The sequence below is a fragment of the Scyliorhinus canicula genome, unplaced genomic scaffold, assembly GCF_902713615.1.
Source record: "Scyliorhinus canicula unplaced genomic scaffold, sScyCan1.1, whole genome shotgun sequence".
Lineage (NCBI taxonomy): Eukaryota > Metazoa > Chordata > Chondrichthyes > Carcharhiniformes > Scyliorhinidae > Scyliorhinus > Scyliorhinus canicula.
Genome location: NW_024055477.1, coordinates 143,486 through 163,414, shown reverse-complemented (window position 1 = coordinate 163,414; position 19,929 = coordinate 143,486). Strand labels below are relative to the sequence as shown.

At 47.7% G+C, this 19,929-nt stretch overlaps 1 protein-coding gene across 1 annotated transcript in view; it reads left to right on the top strand.

Annotated features, from left to right (window-relative positions):
- The window catches only part of LOC119959941 (zinc finger protein 850-like), a 48,654-nt gene that overhangs the window by 15,297 nt on the left and 13,428 nt on the right, over window positions 1–19,929 (top strand). The window contains exon 3 of the mRNA XM_038787924.1: window positions 14,166–14,920. Coding sequence (XP_038643852.1) covers window positions 14,166–14,920 — 755 coding nt within the window. The remainder of the gene's footprint in view (window positions 1–14,165; window positions 14,921–19,929) is intronic.

Below are 19,929 nucleotides of genomic sequence, written 5' to 3'. Positions count from 1 at the left end.
GGCCTGACGGGATATAACCAAGGTTACTACAGGAAGTGAGGAAGGAGATTTCTGTGCCATTGGCGATGATCGTTGTGTCCTTGCTCTCCACTGGAGTAGCACCAGATGTTTGGAGGGAGGCAAATGTTGTTTCCTTGTTCAAGAAAGGGAATAGGGAAATCCCTGGGAATTACAGACCCATCAGTCTTACGTCTGTGGTGAGCAAATTATTGGAAAGGATTGTGATAGGTAGGATTTATGATTACTTAGAAAACCATAGTTTGATTAAAGGTAGTCAGTCATGCATCACAAGCCTCATTGAATTCTTTGATGATGTGACAAGACACATTGATGAAGGTCGGGCAGGGATGTGGTGTATATGGATTTCAGTAAGACATTTGATAAGGTTCCCCATGGTAGGCTCATTCAGAAAGTTAGGGGACATGGGATACAGGGAAATTTGGCTGTCTGGATACAGAATTGGCTGGCCAATAGAATACAGCGGGTAGTGGATGGAAAGTATTCTGCCTGGTGGTCGATGACCAGTGGTGTCTTGCAGGGATCTGTTCTTGGACCTCTGCCCTTTGTTGTTCTTATAAATGATTTGGATGAGGAAGTGGAAGGCGGGTTAGTACGTTTGTCGATGACACAAAGGTTGGGGAAGTTGTAGAATGTAGATAGTGTTGGGGGCTGATGCAAGTTACAATAGGACATTGACAGGATGCAGAGCTGGGCTGAGAAGTGGCAGGTGGAGTTCAACCTAGATCAATGTGAAATGATTCATTTTGGAAGGTCGAATTTGAATGCTGAATACAGCGTTAAAAGGCAGAATTCTTGGAAGTGTGGATGAACAGAGGGATCTTGGGGTCCACATACACAGATCCCTCAAAGTTGCCATCCAGGTTGATAGGGTTGTTAAGAAGGCATATAGTGTGTTGGCTTTCATTAACAGGGGGGTTGAGTTTAATAGCCGTGATGTTTTGCTGCAGCTTTATTAAACCCTTGTTTTTTTGTTTTTTTTTATAAATTTAGATTACCCAATTATTTTTTCCAATTAAGGGGCAATTTAGCGTGGCCAATCCACCTACTCTGCACATTTTTGGGTTGTGGGGGCGAAACCCACGCAGACACGGGGAGAATTTGCAAACTCCACACGGACAGTGACCCAGAGCCGGGACCGAACCTGGGACCTCAGCGCCGTGAGGCGGTTGTGCTAACCACTAGGCCACCGTGCTGCCCCTATTAAACCCTTGTTAGACACACTTGGAATATTGTGTCCAGTTCTGGTCGCCTCATTATAGGAAGGATGTGGATGCTTTGGAGAGGGTACAGAGGAGATTTACCAGGATGCTGCCTGGACTGGAAGGCATGTCTTATGAAGAAAGGTTGAGGGAGCGAGGGCTTTTCTCACTGGAGCGAAGAAAGAAGAGAGGTGACTTGAGAGAGGTGTACAAGGTGATGGGAGGCATGGATAGAATGGATAGCCAGAGACCTTTCCCCAGGGTGGAAATGGCTATCATGAGGTGACATAATTTGAAGGTGATTGGAGGAAGGTATGGGGGAGATGTCAGATGTAGGTTCTTTACACCGAGAGTGGTGGTTGCGTGGAATGCACTGCCAGCAGAGGTGGTGGAGTCAGAGTCATTCGGGACTTTTGGCATATGGACATCAGTAAATTGAAGGGTGTAGGTTAGGTTGATCTTAGATTAGGAGAAATGGTCGGCACAATATCGTGGATGAAGGGCCTGTCCTGTGCCGTACCTTTCTATGTTCTAAACTCTTCCCAGTCATTATGGTCAATGCGTATTATATAAGTGGGGAGTGAACAGGAATGGAGTAAATTCAGAGACAGGCAAAGCAGCACTCACTTATTAGCCTTGACCAGAACACCAGGGGTGGTATTCTCCCCTACCCGGCAGGGCAGGGGGTCCCGGCTTACCGGAGTGGCGCCAACGACTCCGGCGTCAGGCCTCCCCAAAAGGTGCGGAATTCTCCACATCTTTAGGGGCTCAGCCCGCACTGGAGTGGCTCCTGCTCCGCTGGCAGGTGCGAGCGGCCTTTGGCTCCCCGCCGGCCGCCGTGAACGGCCTTTCCGCCCTGACTGCCGGAGCGAACAGCTGGCCAAAAGGCCTTCGCCGGCCGACTCAGGCCACGCGTGCGCCGAGCATCAGCAGCTGCTGACGTCATCCCGGCACATGCGCGGTAGGGGGGTCTCTTACCGCCTCCGCCATGGTGGAGGCTGTGGCGGCGGCGGAAGAAAAAGAGTTCCCCCACAGCACTGGCCCGCCCGCCGATCAGTGGGCCCTGATCGCGGGCCAGGCCACCATGGGGTCATCCCCTGGGGTCCGATCGCCCTATGCCCCCGCCCCGGACCCCAGGCCCACTTGGGCCTCTGCTCCCGCCAGCATCAGAGGTGGTTTAAACCACGTCGGCGGGAGAGGCCTGTCAGTGGTGGGACTTTGGCCCATCGCGGGCTGGAGAATCGCCGTGGGGGGCACGCCGACCGGTGCGGCAGTGATTCCCACCCGCGCCGATTCCCAGGTGGCGGAGAATTCCGCCCCAGCTTTTTCAGCATTGTTTATCCAGAGTTATTAAAGCTCTCGAAGGAAGGAAGCACAGGTTCAGGTGCTGATGGAGATCTGGTGCATCCTCAGTCACCAATAGTAATTATATATAAAATCGATGTCTTGAAATATATGAAGGTATGATCGATAAGTTTGCAGATGGAAAATTGTTGGTGTGGTAACTAGCGAGGAGAAAAGCCTTAAATTACATGATGATACAGATGGGTGGGTCATATGGGCAGAACAGTGGCAAATGGAATTTAACCAGGAAAAGTGGCAGCTCTTGTACAGGGTCAGTATAGACATGGTGTGCCGAGTGACATCTGTGCTGGATCATTCTAGAGAACATTGAACATTCAGTATCACGAGAAAGAGGGAAGAAGATAGAGGAATTACTGATTCTGGGATTGAACCCAGTAAGAGTTTGCATCTTCTGGGGAGGAGAGAGGAATACCCATTGGGGAAAAAAACCTTAGGGTCTGCATTGTTCCACTGGACAGCAGCATTTAATCATTTTGAAATATAGTGTAGAGCAGATTACCCATTGACAATAATTTGTTTGATTATTTTTATCAATTGGTAACCAAGTTATTTTTTATTTACAGTTTGGGGTGTCAATGGTGCGGCTCTTACCCAACATTCACTGCGGCTGTGAATGTGCCCTAATCACTCCACAGGAGCCCAGTGCGCAGTCGCAGTGCTGGGTGAATCGAGCATGCGCAGTGCCACTGTGCTTGGAGTTCTGCGAGTGCGGCAGCGGCTGTTTGGGGCGGTGAGAGTCGGTGAGGCGGAGTGAGGAATAGAGTCGGTGAGGCGGAGGGAGGAATGGAGACGGGAGCCGGGATGGGGAGGGAGTGAAGGTTTCATAAACACCCCCTGCTGCTGACAAGGCCGGAATAAGTCCCGTGTTGGCAGCTGCGGAGCTTTTATCGGGTGCCAGGCCCAGTTCCACGGCCGCCATCTTTGATTAGCGGTGCTTCAAGATCCCGGTGAGACTCTCACTGTTATTATTGGCCAGTCAGCGAGTCAGCCTGAACCTGTGACCGTTCTCACCACCTGAATCCGTCACAATGTCCGCGTGATTGACGGCAGCTCTGGACCAATGGGAAGAGGAGGGGCGGGACTGGAGAATTGACCTAGAGCTGCTGGTCCTCCAACCAATCGGAGGGGCGGTGCAGACTCACTGGGCCGAATGGCCTCCTTCAGCACTGTAGGATTCTATGATTCTACATTGGATCCAATGATGTGTTCACTCACACACTGTAGCCTGACTCTTATTAGAACACAGTGTTTGTTACTCTCAAAGTGAGTAAATCCTTTGCTGTTTCTCCTCTGGGCCCCATCTCCACTATTATTGTCTGATTGTCCCACTGAGACTCTCACTGTTATTATTGGACAATCAGCGAGTCAGCCTGAGCTTGTGGCCGCTCTCACCATCTGTAACCGTCACAATGCCTGGGTGATTGACGGCAGCTCCGGACCAATAGGAAGAGGAGGGGCAGGTCTAGAGGACCGAGTGAGGGCAGCTGGTCCTCCAACCAGTCGGAGTGAATGATGGGCGGGACCCGTTGTGATTAAAGCATGCGCAGTCTGGGTAATGACAATGTCGAAGGGCTTCTTCAAAGAATCATAGAATTTACAGTGCTGAAGGAGGCCATTCGGCCCATCGAGTCTGCACCAGCCCTTAGAAAGAGAACCCAACTCAAGGCCACGCCTCCACCCTAAGCCCGTAACCCAGTAGCTTGGACACTAAGGGCAATTGATCATGACCAATCCACCTAAACTGCACATCTTTGGACTGTGGGAGGAAACCGGAGCACCCGGATAAAACCCACGGAGACCCGGGGAGGACGTACAGACAGTGACCCAAGCCGGGAATCGAACCTGAAGCTGTGAAGCAACTGTGCTGCGGTGCTGCCCTAACTTTTAATACTAAGAATCAAAGAAAAATTAACTATATTATGTTGGAGTAAGAAGATCTCAATACAAACACAAAAATACAATTCAAATTCGAACTTTTCTTTTACCCCAGCAATATCCTGACAGAAACATAGGCCGGAATTCTCCATTCACACCGCTGCAGTGAATGAAGTTTTGGATGAGTGTCAAATTCTCCGTTCTGCATCAATTCCAAAATCGGTGAGAGGCGTTTAACAATATACAGGGAGCGAGAGATCGCGGGGGTGGGCGGAAAAATTGTGTAAAGCTGTTGTAAGCTGCAAACCTCGGAAAAGAGATTCCGGGACCCAGTTTGTATCGAGCGGAGCTGTAGTTCATGTTCGGCTCGGGTTAACGGCCGCCACCTTTATTGGATGTGCATCAGGACGCATGCACGTTTATCATCTTTGTCTGGGCGATGTTTCAATGAGTGGGAGGAGCTTGTTCCCCATTGTTCAGAATGGAGACAACTTGTCCATCAAACTGGATTCGTCTTTGAGTCCCAATGTCTTATTGATGATGCAAAGCGGTGGCAGAGATGGAAAGAAAAGGAAGCCAATCCTGCTCTCCGGATTTCACTGTCTCATTGGACATCCTGCCCATGTGTCCAAAGCTCTGCGGCCCTGTTCAGCCACATGAAGACCCAGGGTAGAAATTCACAACCCCGAGTAGATGTCACTGTCAAATCAAGGGACTGCTCTGACAACGAGGGTTAGTGTGCAGCGGGGGGCATGAGCAGTCATCCTGGACCCGGGAGCAGGAGGAGAGAATGTTGTGAATTTCTATCCTGGACTGACAGTGATTAATTTTGGAAACTCCTTTTACAGGGGATTAGTAGGGAGGATTTACACACAGCAAACTCAAACCAGGCGAAACGTTTATCTTTCTGAATTACATTTCTGGACTGACAGTGATGCCTTTGTAAACTTCTTTCACAGGGGCTTAGAAAGGGATTCGCAGACAGGAAACTCACAACCAATCTCACATCAAATTCGGGTTACCGGACCTGGAGATTGTCGACCTTTGTGTGTAAGCATTGAGTTCCATATCGTTATCACTCACTGTATAAAATGTCTACCTCCTATCTCCCCTGTAGATCTTGTTCACAATCTTAAATCTGTGTCCCTTTTCACAATTTACTGATGGGAACAGTTTATAAAAATCTGTTGCTGGGTTTGCCGTTGTTGTTTCTGGTGCCTGGGTCGATGCCGGGTGGTCCGTCTGGTTTCATTCCTTTTTCATGTGTTTGTTGTGGTTGAATCAGCTTGGACCAGTCCATTTAGGGTCCAGAACACAATTGAAGTCTCCTCCAAGAATCAATTGATCTGGATCCAGGTCTGGAATGGATTCCAACAATTTTTTACAAATGTTTCTATGAGATCCCCTCATTGAAAAAAAGATAGAGAAGCAGAATTAGGCCATTCAGCCCATCAGGTTTTGGAGTTTGCTCTGCCATTCGATCATGGCTGATATGTTTCTCATCCCCATTCGTCTTGTATTGTAGCTCTCTTGAAATGAATGCGAACATTGCATTTGTCTTTCTAGCTGCCAACTTTCCTTTATGTGTTTTGGGATGTGGCTGTCGCTGGCTGAGCCGGCATTTGTTGCCCACCCCTAATTGCCCTTGAACTGAGTGGCTTGCTGGGCCATTTCAGAGGGGGGCAGTTTGGGAGGATGTAAGGCTGAAGTGATGAAATGACAAAGGGGATAATGGTGCAAGATAAATCTGGGTGACAATGAGATAAGTAAATAAACTAATAGGACAAGAGAATAAAAGGCAGGTCCAGGTGAGGTATAAATGGCAACAGCAGAACCATTACCAGCACCAACTGTCTAAAAATATCGGAGTGATGATTATAATCTGAAATTACTGAAATGAATGTTGTGTCTGGAAGGTCAGGAATTGCCTGATCGAGGATGAGGTTCTGTTCCTCGAGTTTCCTTTGAGCTTTATTGGAGCAGTGCAGGAGGCTGAGGACAGAGTGGGAATGGGGCGGGGAATTAAAATGATCAGAAGCTCAGGATTATGCTTGCAGACTGAATGGTGATGTTCCACAGTCACCCAATCCAGATTTAATCTCCTCAGTGTAGGGAAGATCAAATCGTGAGCAGTGCATACACAACAGTGGATAGCAAGAAGTACAAGTAAATCACTGTCACCTGGAAAGTATGTTTGGAATCCTGGAATGTGGGAGGGAAGGCGATGAACTGGTGGTTGTTGCATCTGTTGTGTCTGCATAGAAATGATTTACAACTCCCACTCTCCCTCGCAGGAAGAGTCCAGAAGATCAAAATGAACGTATTGCCCAGGTTCCTCTTCCTGTTTAGATCCATTCCGATCTACATCCCCAAGGCCTTCTTCATAGCGCTGGACAAACTTATCATGGCGTTCGTATGGGGGGGTAAAAATGCTAGGATCCCAAAGAAGGTCCTACAGAAACAAAATCCAGGGGGGGGCTAGCCCTCCCGAATCTACAATTCTACCACTGGGCGGCAACAGCCGAGCGAGTAAGGGGATGGATCCAGGAGCCAGAAGCCGAGTGGGTGCGTGCGGAGGAGGCCTCCTGCATGGGGACCTCCCTCCGGGCCCCTCGCCACGGCAGCACTCCCATCCCCACCCAAAAAACACTCCAGCAGCCCAGTGGTGACAGCCACCCTCCAATCCTGGAACCAACTGCGGCAGCAATTTGGCCTGAACAAAATGTCGGACAAGGCTCCCATCTGCAACAACCATAGGTTCAAACCAGCACTGACTGACGCCACCTTCAAAAGGTGGAGACAGGACGGGGGGACACTGACAGTCAGGGACCTATACACTGACGACAGGATTGCAACACTGGACGAACTGACAGAGAAATTTCAGCTAGCTGGGGGGAACGAGCTACGGTACCTGCAGCTCAAAAACTTCCTACGAAAAGAGACAAGGACGTACCCACAACCGCCACGACAGACACTACTGGAAGACCTACTGGACGCAAGTATCCTAGAGAAAGGGAACTGTAGTGACATGTATGGCCGACTGGTAGATAGGGACGACACCGTACTGGACGCAACAAGAAGGAAATGGGAGGACGACCTGGGGATGGAGATAGGGTGGGGACTCTGGAGCGAAGCACTGCATAGGGTCAACTCCACCTCCACGTGCGCAAGGCTCAGCCTGACGCAACTAAAAGTGGTACATAGAGCCCACTTAACGAGAAACCGTATGAGTAGGTTCTTCCCGGAGATGGAGGACAGATGTGAGCGGTGCCAAAGAGGCCCGGCCAACCACGCCCACATGTTCTGGTCTTGCCCCAGACTTGTGGAGTACTGGACAGCCTTCTTCGAGGCTATGTCCAAAGTGGTGGGGCTGAGGGTGGAGCCATGCCCGATAGTGGCGGTCTTCGGGGTTTCAGACCAGCCAGATCTATTCCTGGGGAGGAGGGCGGACGCCCTTGCCTTTACCTCCCTGATCGCCCGCCGTAGAATCCTGTTTGGCTGGCGGTCAACAGCACCGCCCAGAGCTGCAGACTGGCTGTCCGACCTCTCGGATTCTCTCCAAATGGAGAAAATCAAATTCGCCATCCGAGGGTCGGACGACGGCTTCCACAGAACGTGGGAGCCATTCATGCAATTGTTCCGGGACCTGTTTGTGGCCAACGTACAAGAGGAAGAATAGTCGGGGGAAGGTAGCCGGCGGGGAGGGGGGGGGGGGGGGGGCTACGGGCTCGTTACGGGGGTTTGATGGCTAGCTAAGGCCCAAAACCAAACTAAATAAATGCCAATAAACATGTTGGGGAATGTAAGATATGTATGCCGGCAAAGAGGGGGAGGCCACAGTTATTACTACGAAGATGCTCACCTGTAAATATATATGTTAATTTTTGCGTGTTTTTTTTTTCTCTCTCTAACAATTTGTAATTTGTTCAATATAAAACATGAAAACTGAATAAAAAACATTTATAAAAAAAAAGAAATTATTTACAGAGATGTTCATAATAACACAAGTAATGGAAGCGGGTGGAGACCATATGGCTCATCGAGCCTCTGCATTTCTTGCTGGCTGTAACCTGCTCGTTCAGGCATCATTCTGGAATACTTTCCCAGTCCTTCCAGATCCATTTTATGACATGGAGACATTAGCTCCACAACCCTGTGAACGAAAATTTAGTCTGGCCGAGTGTCATCGAGCTGAAATCCACTCTTTCTCTGACACATTATTCTTAATACCATAGCTGACAGGCTAAGAGTGAAAAAGTCAACTGTTTAGCAGTGTGGGGAAGAGGCAGGTTTGTAGATGTTCTACAGTGTTACAGACTCGTTGGATCTGCTTCTTCTGTCCCATCTTACATTCAGCTAATGGTAAAATGATTAAAATACTGCAACATACAGGCATTTGAGGACAACAGTGAGTTTGCTGCTCAGATTAAGTAAAGTCTCCACATCACAAAATGGACCTAGAAGGACTGGAGACGATGCAGGCAAATATATTTAAATTATGCCTGAACTGGCAAGTTACACCTGGCAAAAGGGATTGGACAGGGCATAAACTTTTCTCTGGAAAGGGGAATAAAGGATGGCCTGATCCTGTAAGATTATGAAAAGGTTTGATGTGATAGACAAGTGGAAGATGTTTCCACTGGATGAGAAGACATTTAAAGAGTCAACCACATTGTTGTGGTTTGGCCAGACCAGGTAAGGATGGCAGATTTCCTTCACTGAAGGACAGGAGTGAACCAGATGGGTCTTTACAACAACCAACAATGGTTTCATGGTCTTCAGTAAATTTTCAACAAATTCAAATTTTACCTTCTACCTTGGTGAGATTCATACCTGGATTTCTGGAAAATCATAGGGACAGGAAAGAAGATTTTTGAACATTTCTCTTCAGCGGATATAAAAATATTGAAAATGGGATAAAGGATGTTTGGCTGACAGTCAAACACTGTCCTGTGAGGTAATGAGACCTTTTGCTTCCCAATTGGCCGAGGAAGGCAGTGTGTCACAAGGATGGATGTGTTGACCGATTAATGGCTGGAGGATGGGGGCAGGTCATGTGATCAAACCTCCAGGAATACATTTAATCAAAGTTGGCGAGGAGAGAATGTTGTGAATTTCTATCCTAAACTGACAGTGAGGTTTCTGTAAATTTACAGGATACTGGAAGTGGAGGTTTAACAGACGGGAAACGCAAACCAAATGTCACATCGCGATCTGACAGAGTCACTCGATTCATCAGAACCTGAATATCAGCAGCATCTGGGTGTGGAAGGTAAAAGGTTTGTCTGTTCTGTCTGTGAGGGAAGATTTCAGGTCTCAGTGTGACTGGAAAAGCCCGAGATTCACAAACCCTGGTTAGACCAAACCTGGAGAACTGTGTTCAGTTCTGGACAACAAACCAGAGGAAGGATAGAATGGCCTCGGAGGGAGTATAGGACAGCTTTACCTTAATGATATCTGAACTCTCCAGGGTTAAATTATAAAGCGAGATTAGACAGAAATGTCAGAGTCAGCTGTCAGCACGGTGGCGCAGTGAGTAGCACTGCTGCCTCACAGCGCCGAGGTCGCAGGTTCAATCCCGGCTCTGGGTCGCTGTCCATGTGCAGTTTGCACATTCTCCCCGTGTTTGCTTGTGTTTTGCCCCCATAACCCAAAGATGGGCAGATAGGTGGATTGACTGCACTGAATTGCCCCTTGATTGGAAAAAAATGAATTGGGTACATTAAATTTATTTTAAAAAAATAGAAAAAGGGCAGAGAAGGGCATTCGGTCCATTGAGTCCATGCTAGCTCTAATCAGCATGGTTAGCACTGTTGCTTCATAGCGCCAGGGGCCCGGGTTTGATACCCGGCTTGGGTCGCTGTCTGTGCGGAGTCTGCATGTTCTCCCCGTGTCTGTTATGGGTTTCCTCCGGGTGCTGCGGTTTCCTCCCACAAGTCCCGAAAGATGTGCTTGTTAGGTGAATTGGACATTCTGAATTCTCCCTCTGTGTACCCGAACAGGAGCCGGAGTGTGACGACTTGGGGATTTTCACAGTTACCTCATTGCAGTGTTAATGTAAGCCTACTTGTGACACTAATAAATGTTATTATTATCTGGAGCAATCCAGTCAGAGTTATTCTCCTGCTCTATCTCTGTACCCTCACCGGTTTATTTCTCTCATGTTTCTATCCAATTAAAAAAAAAAAAATTATTGTGTCTATTTCCAAACTCCGTCATTGGCAGCAAGTTTAATGGTCATTGCCACTGGCTGTGTAAAAACATTCTTCCTCATAGCTCCTGGACCATTTACATGCACAGATACGGAGCAACGTAGAAAATAGAAGCAGGAGGCCATTTGGCCCTTCGAGCCGGCTCCACCATTCATTACGATCAGAGCTGATTAGGCTCAATAGCCTAATCCCGCTTTCCCCCCATATCCTTTGATCCCCTTCACCCTACTTCTTGAAAACATGCAATGTTTTAGCCTTAATTAGTTCCTGTGGCGACGAATTCCAAAGGCTCACCACTCTCTGTGTGAAGAAATTTCTCCTCATCTCTGTCCTAAATGGTCTACCCCGTATCCTCAGACTGTGACCCCTATTTCTGGACACGCCCACTATCGGAAACATCCTTCCTGAATCTACTCTGTCTCGCCCTGTTTTTTTTCTGAGGCCTTGACAGAAATCTTTGGATCCTCACTGTCTTCAGCTGATGTCCCGGGGGACTGGAGAATAGCCAATGTTGTTCCTTTGTTTCAGAAGGGTAGCAAGGATAACTCAGAGAACTACAGGCCGGTGAACCTTACGTCAGTGGTAGGGAAATTACTGGAGAGAATTCTTCGAGACAGGATCTACTCCCATTTGGAAGCAAATGGACGTATTAGTGAGAGGCAGCATGGTTTTGTGAAGGGGAGGTCATGTCTCACTAACTTGATAGAGTTGTTCGAAGAGGTCACAAAGTTGATTGATGCAGGTAGGGCAGTGGATGTTGTCTATATGGATTTCAGTAAGGCCTTTGACAAGGTCCCTCATGGTTGACTGGCATACAAGGTGAAGTCACACAGGATCAGGGGTGAGCTGGCAAGGTGGATACAGAACTGGCTCGGTCATAGAAGGCAGAGTAGCAATGGAAGGGTGCTTTTCTAATTGGAAGGCTGTGACTAGTGGTGTTCTACAGGGATAGTGCTAGGACCTTTGCTGTTCGTAGTATATATAAATGATTTGGAGGAAAATGTAACTGGTCTGATTAGTAAGTTTGCAGATGACACAAAGGTTGGTGGAATTGTGGATAGCGATGAGAACTGTCAGAGGATACAGCAGGATTTAGATCGTTTGGAGACATGGGCGGAGAGATGGCAGATGGAGTTTAATCCGGACAAATGTGAGGTAATGTATTTTGGAAGGTCAAATGCAGGTAGGGATTAGACAGTGAATGGTAGAACCCTCAAGAGTATTGAAAGTCAGAGAGATCTAGGTGTACAGGTCTACAGGTCACTGAAAGGGGCAACACAGGTGGAGAAGGTAGTCAAGAAGGCATACGGCATGCTTGCCTTCATTGGCCGGGGCATTGAGTATAAGAATTGGCAAGTCATGTTGCAGCTGTATAAAACATTAGTTAGGCCACACTTGGAGTATATTGTTCAATTCTGGCCGCCACACTACCAGAAGGATGTGGTGGCTTGAGAGAGGGTGCAGAAGAGATTTACACGAGGTTGCCTGGTTTGGAGGGCATTAGCTATGAGGAACGTTTGAATAAACTCGGTTTGTTCTCACTGGAACGACGGAGTTTGAGGGGCGACCTGATAGAGGTCTACAAAATTATGAGGGGCATAGACAGAGTGGATCGTCAGAGGCTTTTTCCCAGGGTAGAGGTGTCAATTACTAGGGGGCATAGGTTTATTTAAGGGTCATCTTGACAAATACATGAATAGGATGGGAATAGAGGGGTACGGACCCAGGAAGTGTTGAAGATTTTAGTTTATACGGGCAGCTTGGTCGGCAGGGGCTTGGAGGGCCGAAGGGCCTGTTCCTGTGCTGCACTTTTCTTTGTTCTTTGTTCAATTTAGAGTGCCCAATTCATTTTTTGCAATTAAGGGCCATTTTAGCGTGGCCAATCTACCTACCCTGCACATCTTTGGATTTGTGGGGGTGAGACCCACACAAGAATGTGCAAACTCCACACAGACAGTGACCCGGGTCGGGATCAAACCCGGGTCCTCGACGACATGAGGCAGCGGTGCTAACCACAGCGCCACCCACTTTTTATACGTTTCTGTGAATCCCCCCTCATTCTTCTGAACTCCAGCAAATACAATCCTAACCAATTCAATCTAATCTGCACACCTTTGAACTGTGGGAGGAAACCGGAACACCTGGAGGAAACCCACACAGACGGGGGGAGAACATGCAAACTCCGCACAGACAGGGTGGGAATTCAACCTTGATGCTGTGAGGCAGCAGTGCTAAGCACTATGCCACCCCCTGTCTTGCAACCCTCAAGAGAAAAACAAATCCTTATCTCCATCTGAAATGGGTGACCCCTTACTTTGCAACAGTGACCCCCTTGTTCCAGATTCTCCCACAAGAGGAATCATCCTCTCCACATCCACCCTGTCAAGTCCCCTCAGGATCTTATAGTTAAATCCAGGTTTTACCCAAAACTTTAAATCTGTGTCCCGGCTGCTTGTACGATCAGTGAATGGAAACAGAGTTTCTTTGTCCACCCAATGGAAATCTGGCGTAATCTTGTGTCCCTGAATCAAATCTCCTCTCAACCTCCTTTGCTGGATCCAGTCTGGTAAATTACCTCTGCACCTTCTCCAAGAACCATCACATCCTTCCTGAAGAGTGGTGACCAGAGCTTTATAAAGATTCATTGAATAGAATTAGAACCATAGAATTCCTACAGTGCAGAAGGAGGACCTTTGGCCCATCGGGTCTGCACCTATTCTCTGAAAGGGATCCCTGCCTAGGCCCACACCTCTACCCTGTCCCTGTAACCCCATAGCCCCATCTAACCTGCACATCCCTGGACACTAAGGGGCAATTTATCAAGGCCAATCCACCTAATTTGCCCTTCTTTGGACTGTTGGAGGAAACCTGAGCACCGGGTGGAAACCCACGCAGACACGGGGAGAAAGTGCAAACTCCACACAGACAGTCACCAAGGCTGGAATTGAACCCGAGTCCCTGGCACTGAGGCAGCAGTGCTAACCACCGTGCCGCCAGAAGCATAGTTTTGGTATCAATATTACTGTTTATGAAGCTCAAGATCAAATTTGCTTTGCCAACTACTCTCTTGATGTCTTGTAGATATACAAAATCCCTCTTCACCTCTTTCTCTCTCCTCCCAAAGAGGCCAGTTGGGTTTTTATAACAATCCAGCAGTTTTCATGGCCACTTCTTTTCCCAGTGTCGGCCCCACAAATGACCAGATTCATTCAGTTTCACAACCTGCCTTTGTGTTTTTGTGGGTTCTCTCTCACTCCCTATTTTCTGTTTTCAATCAGTTTCACAGGGTGTTCGAAGGGGAGGATTCAAAGTCGGGAAACTCAAACCAAGCATCAGGATCTGACGTGAGTCCTCAATTCATCATACCTGAATATCAGCAGATTTTGAACATGGAAGGAAAAAGCATCGTTCTCAGTGGGGAGAAACCGTACACGTGTTGTGTGTGTGGACGAGGATTCAGTCCATCATCAGGCCTCACGAGACACAAATGCAGTCACACTGAGGAGAAACCGTGGAAATGTGCGGACTGTGGGAAAGGATTCACTTCCCCATCCAAGCTGGAAACTCATCGACGCAGTCACACTGGGGAGAGACCATTCACCTGCTCCAAGTGTGGGAAGGGATTCACTCAGGTATCCAACCTGCGAAAACACCAACGCGTTCACACTGGGGAGAGGCCATTCACCTGCTGTCAGTGTGCAAAGGGATTCATTAATTCAACCAATCTGCTGATACACCAGCGAGTTCACACTGGGGAGAGGCCATTCAACTGCTCCAAGTGTGGGAAGGATTTCACTCAGGTATCCAACCTGCTGAGACACCAGCACGTTCACACTGGGGAGAGACCATTCACCTGCTCCAAGTGTGGGAAAGGATTCACTCAATCTTCCGACCTGCAGAAGCACCAGCGAATTCACACTGGGGAGAGACCGTTCCAATGTCCAGACTGCGGGAAATGCTTTAAAAGTTCTGGGGAACTGATGCTCCATCAACGTGTTCACACTGACGAGAGACCGTTTAGGTGCTCTCACTGTGGGACTGGATTCAGAGAATCAACTCAACTCACTGTACATCAGCGAATTCACACTGGGGAGGGGCTATTCACCTGCTCCGAGTGTGGGAAGGGATTCACTCAGTCATCCAGTCTGCTGAATCACCAGCGAATTCACACTGGAGAGAGACCGTTCACCTGTTCAGAGTGTGGGAAGGGATTCACTCAGTCATCCTCCCTACTGCGACACCAACGAGGCCACAAACCACGGTGAATGGATTTTACTGTTCCTCACATTCAGGACTGAACCATGTTCATTTGGGTCTCTTTCTGCTGATAACAAACTCCAGCCCATTTACAGGGGCTAATATTCTGCCTAAAAGTCAAATAAATTAGATTTATGTTAAATACGCTGTGTGCTGAATCTTTTTAATATCTCTGAAATGAAATGAATGAAAATGAAAATCGCTTATTGTCACGAGTAGGCTTCAAATGAAGTTACTGTGAAAAGCCCCTGGTCACCACATTCCGGCGCCTGTTTGGTGAGACTGGTACGGGAATTGAACAGTGTTGCTGGCCTGCTTTCAAAGCCCGCAATTTAGCCCAGTGTGCTAAACCAGCCCCAGACAAAAGTCTGTTCCTTTTGAAGTTTATAGAATAGAACAGTACAGCACAGAACAGGCCCTTCGGCCCTCGATGTTGTGCCGAGCAATGATCACCCCACTTAAACCCACGTAACCCGTATACCCGTAACCCAACAATCCCCCCATTAACCTTACACTACGGGCAATTTAGCATGGCCAATCCACCTAACCCGCACATCTTTGGACTGAAACCGGAGCACCCGGAGGAAACCCACGCACACAGACAGTGACCCAGCCGGGAATCGAACCTGGGACCCTGGAGCTGTGAAGCATTGATGCTAACCACCATGCTACCGTGAGGCCCCTGTCTCTTCCATTCTCACCTCTAACAAGAAGTGTGAGGAGCTGGTGGAGCTTCTTTGTGACTGAGATTGAGTAAATCCGATCAGCTTCCTCTGCTGCTTCCCTCCCTTACACAAGCCCACCGGATCAAACTGTCTCTAAATTTCATCCTTCCCCGAGCCCTGAACCCACATTTTTTTCTAGTTTCTCTCCCATCTCTCCTCATGCCCTCTCGGAGTTCATCTTGTCCATGAGACCCAGCTCCTGCTCCATCGACTCTATTCCCACTGAGCTACTGATCAGCCAACTACCCTGTGTCCATGGATATTGTCAACATTTCTCTCTCTTCAGGTACTGTCCCTCTGTCCTTCAAATCTGCCATCATCACCCCCTCCTCAATAAAACAAACCCTTGACCCTGTCATCCTTACAAATTACTGCCCCAGTCTTCAACCTCCCTCTCCTCTCCAAACTCTTTGAACATGTTGTCATCCCCCAAATCCTTGCCCATCTTTCCCAGAACTCCCATGTTTGAATCCCTTCAATCAGGTCACTGCCCTGTCACAGTGAAATACAAGAGACAAACGGAATCTCACCCGGAGAGAAAGAGAGACAATCCGGGTGCTGGGATGCAAGGGCGGCACGGTAGCACAGTGGGTAGCACCGTTGATTCACAGCACCTGGGACCCGGGTTCGATTCCCGGATTGGGTCACTGTCTGTGCGGAGTCTGCAAGTTCTCTCCTTGTCTGCGTGGGTCTCCATCTGCACTGTAAATTCTCTGATTCTATGAGGTGAGATTGTCCTTTCTGAGCTCCAGCCAGGTGATGTTAAACACTCAGGCGGGAAAGACAAAAATCTACAACGTGTTTAAAACAGCTGATTTATTTTACCAATATCTAGAATATTAAACTCCAGTCCCTTAGAGATTATTATCATCAGAAACAAACTCCAACTATCAGAGTACAAACCTCCAATGTTCTGGTCCAGATAGAGGCCATTTGGCCCATCGTGTGAGTGCTGGCTGAAGTGGAGCTATTCAGCTTAATCCCATTTTGCAGATCTCAGTCGATTGCCCTGTATGTTCCAGTCCTTCAATTGGATATCCAAGACGTTTATTTTAAAGTGATCAGGATTTCTGCTTCTATGACCCTATCAGACAGCGAGTTCTAGACTCCCACCACTGAAATGATGACCTCCTGGAAGCCATAGCTTTGCCAAAGGAAGTATCCATTCTAAAGTGTAAGGCCCATACTCAAGACAACACTAGAGAAGCACAAGGAAACACCCTTGCAGACCGAGTAGCAAAGGAAGCTGCCTCCCAGTAGGATTCTTCAGCAGAACCAAGACACATCTACAAATTGGGAGTGACCGATTTATTACAACATCTATGTGAAATGCAACATGTCTCTACACAAGAAGAGAAATGGTCATGGTTAGACTCGGGTATCCAGTGGTATGATGATGATATTTGGAGACAAGTTCAGACTGATAAACCAGTTGCCCCACAGGCACTGATGCCATTTCTGGCCCAACAGATCCATTCATGGGGAGATTTAGCCCAAGGACAGATGATGGCTTGATTCCGGAAAAGTTGGTGTGGCAAAGGATTCAAAACACATGCACAATTGGTGTCAAACCGCTGTGTAACCTGTCAAAAGAACAACTTAGGACCTATAACATCAATGCCTCAGCTAAAAGCTCCTGCCCCTGCAGCAACATTCCAGAACATACAGGTCGATTACATCACCCTTCCTACATGTCAAAGATACACTGACATCCTTGTAATAGTGGATAGGTTCTCTAGATGGGCCGAGGCTGCTCCAGCCAGGAGGGCTACAGCCACCCATACAGCCAAAGTCCTATACAAAGACGATATTCCCAGATGGGGAGTACCAGCTAGCATTGACTCAGACAATGGAACCCATTTTACAGGTGCTGTTTGCCAGGAGGTTTGCAGGTTACTGAACATCGATTGGAATCTACAGTGCCCTTATCCAGAATCATCAGGACAAGTGGAACGCATGAACCAGACTTTAAAAGAACGATTGTCCAAATACAACCAAGAAGGCAGGAATTGGATTCAAGCCTTGCCACTAGTTTTGTGCAGTTTCAGAGCAACCCCAAACAGAACCACAGGCCGAAGCCCATTTGAGGTCATCACTGGCAGACCCATGTCCCTGCCAGGAACTACTGACTTAAGAAAGGCAGATTGTCATCTGATGAGTGATGCTTTACTCAGTTATTGTCAAAACATAACAAATGCTGTCAGGTGTCGGCGGCGTGGGACGATCCTCCTGAGGGGGGGCACGACTTGGTGCCCGGCGAATCCGTTTACAGAAAACAAACTCAGCGCGATCCGTTAGCAGCCAAGTGGGAAGGCCCCTACCAGATATTACTCACAGCCCAGTCAGCTGTGAAACACCAAAGAAATAAATCATGGATTCACGCGTCACATGTGAAGCGCACGTTCCAAAATCAGAATCTGTAAAAATGTTTGCCATAATATTGATTTTCAGTTCCATGTTTGGCCCAGAAGCCTTACCCAGGAGTTCAATGTTAACATGTTCATTTACATGTCCTATATCTATGCCAGAGACTTTAATGTCTCTAAGTGCTGGGTGTGTTCTTGTATCCCGACCAATTCCCAAGCAGGTATCCCACTACAGCCTGTTCCTTTTGCTTTATCCCAAATGGCAGAATTCTACATTTTCCAAAATCACGACTCTACCCTTCCCCAATGTGGAGACACCAGAACCAAAGAAATGATAAACCATGAGATTAAGAGATGGCGATCTGCAGGCAGCCCACTAAACACTTTCAAGGGATGGTATCAACATGTCTATGATCGGAAACAGAAACCACCCCAAGTAACCTTCCCAACTGGTCATAATCATACTGGAAGCATATGTTTAATCAGCTATAATCATAGAGCATGGAATGTGGGATACAGTAAATGTGAATATTATTTGGATGTGAGTGCCAGTAAAATGTGCACTCATGACACAAGAAAGGTTGTGGTCTATGGACATGAAGAGAATCCCATCGACTTTAAAGGGCTACCTAATCACACTGATGGGACAAATATTCCAGAACATTGGTCCCAACAAGTGGTTGCCCAATATTCTACCTATAATGACACCCATTACATCTGTGGTAATAATGCATACCCTTAGCTCCCGGTGAGCTGGCGAGGAGCGTGCTATTTAGGATTCATTATCCCTTTCATCCGTCATTCCCTTTCCCTAGCTGATGCTATAAACCAGACTCAAAACATGGATCTCTTATCCCACAGTTTGAGAAATATCAACCTACCGCTATCATCAAGAGGTCTAAACAGGAGATCACAGGGGCTGAGAAATTATTTTCTGCTCTCATCCCTGCCTATGGCATCATCGTACTGACCAGAGAATACATTAAACTGGCCGCAGCCTGAGAGAAAACAGCCAATGACACTGCCCGAGCCCTAAGTAGCATTTCAGCCCAGATGCTTGCCATTCCAACTGTGGCTTTACTTGGAAGTCCAACCTACTTAAGCACCAGCGGAGTCACACTGGGGAGAGGCCGTTCATCTGCTCGGTGTGTGGGAAGGGATTCACTCAGTCATCCCACAGGCTGAGGCACCAGCGAGTTCACAAGTGACTGCAGGGATTGGATTTGGATTCTGCTGTTAATCACACCCGGACCGAACCATCTTCACTCTGACAGCTGGAGTTTGTTGCTGCTGATATTAATCAGCCTGAAAGCTGGGGTGTGCATTGATGTTCTTTATAAATATTGACTAAATCAGCTTTGATTCAGACACTTTTGAATATTTGGTTTCCTCAACGATAAGAGGAGACTGATTTATCTGCTGAATTGGACATTATTTTGATCTTTTCTTACTCTGAATTATTTCTGTTCTCTGGTTCACCTTCTCCCAGATTAAACACTGAGCTTTCATCAATCCTATCAATCTGTTGGAGACATTGGGCGGTTGGTAAGTTTCACCTGATGTTGGTGTCAGTTGCCCTCGGGACGATTTCCCAGTTTTCTGAAATTCCAGTGTGGTTCTGTGTTGATGTAATGATTGGAGTTTCAGTTCCAATGCTGATGATGGAGGGCCTGTGCTGACAGAACCACAGAATCATTACAGATCAGGAGGAGGCCATTCAGCCCATCGAGCCTTCACTGTCACCGAAAGAACATTCTACCTAATCCCACTCCCCTGCCTTATCCCTGTAACCTTGTACATTCTTTCTTTGCAGATAATAATCCAATTCCCTTTTAAATACATTGATTGAAGCTCCATCTCCATCTGAATATGTTCATTCCAGACTCCATCCACCCTCTGGGTGGAAACA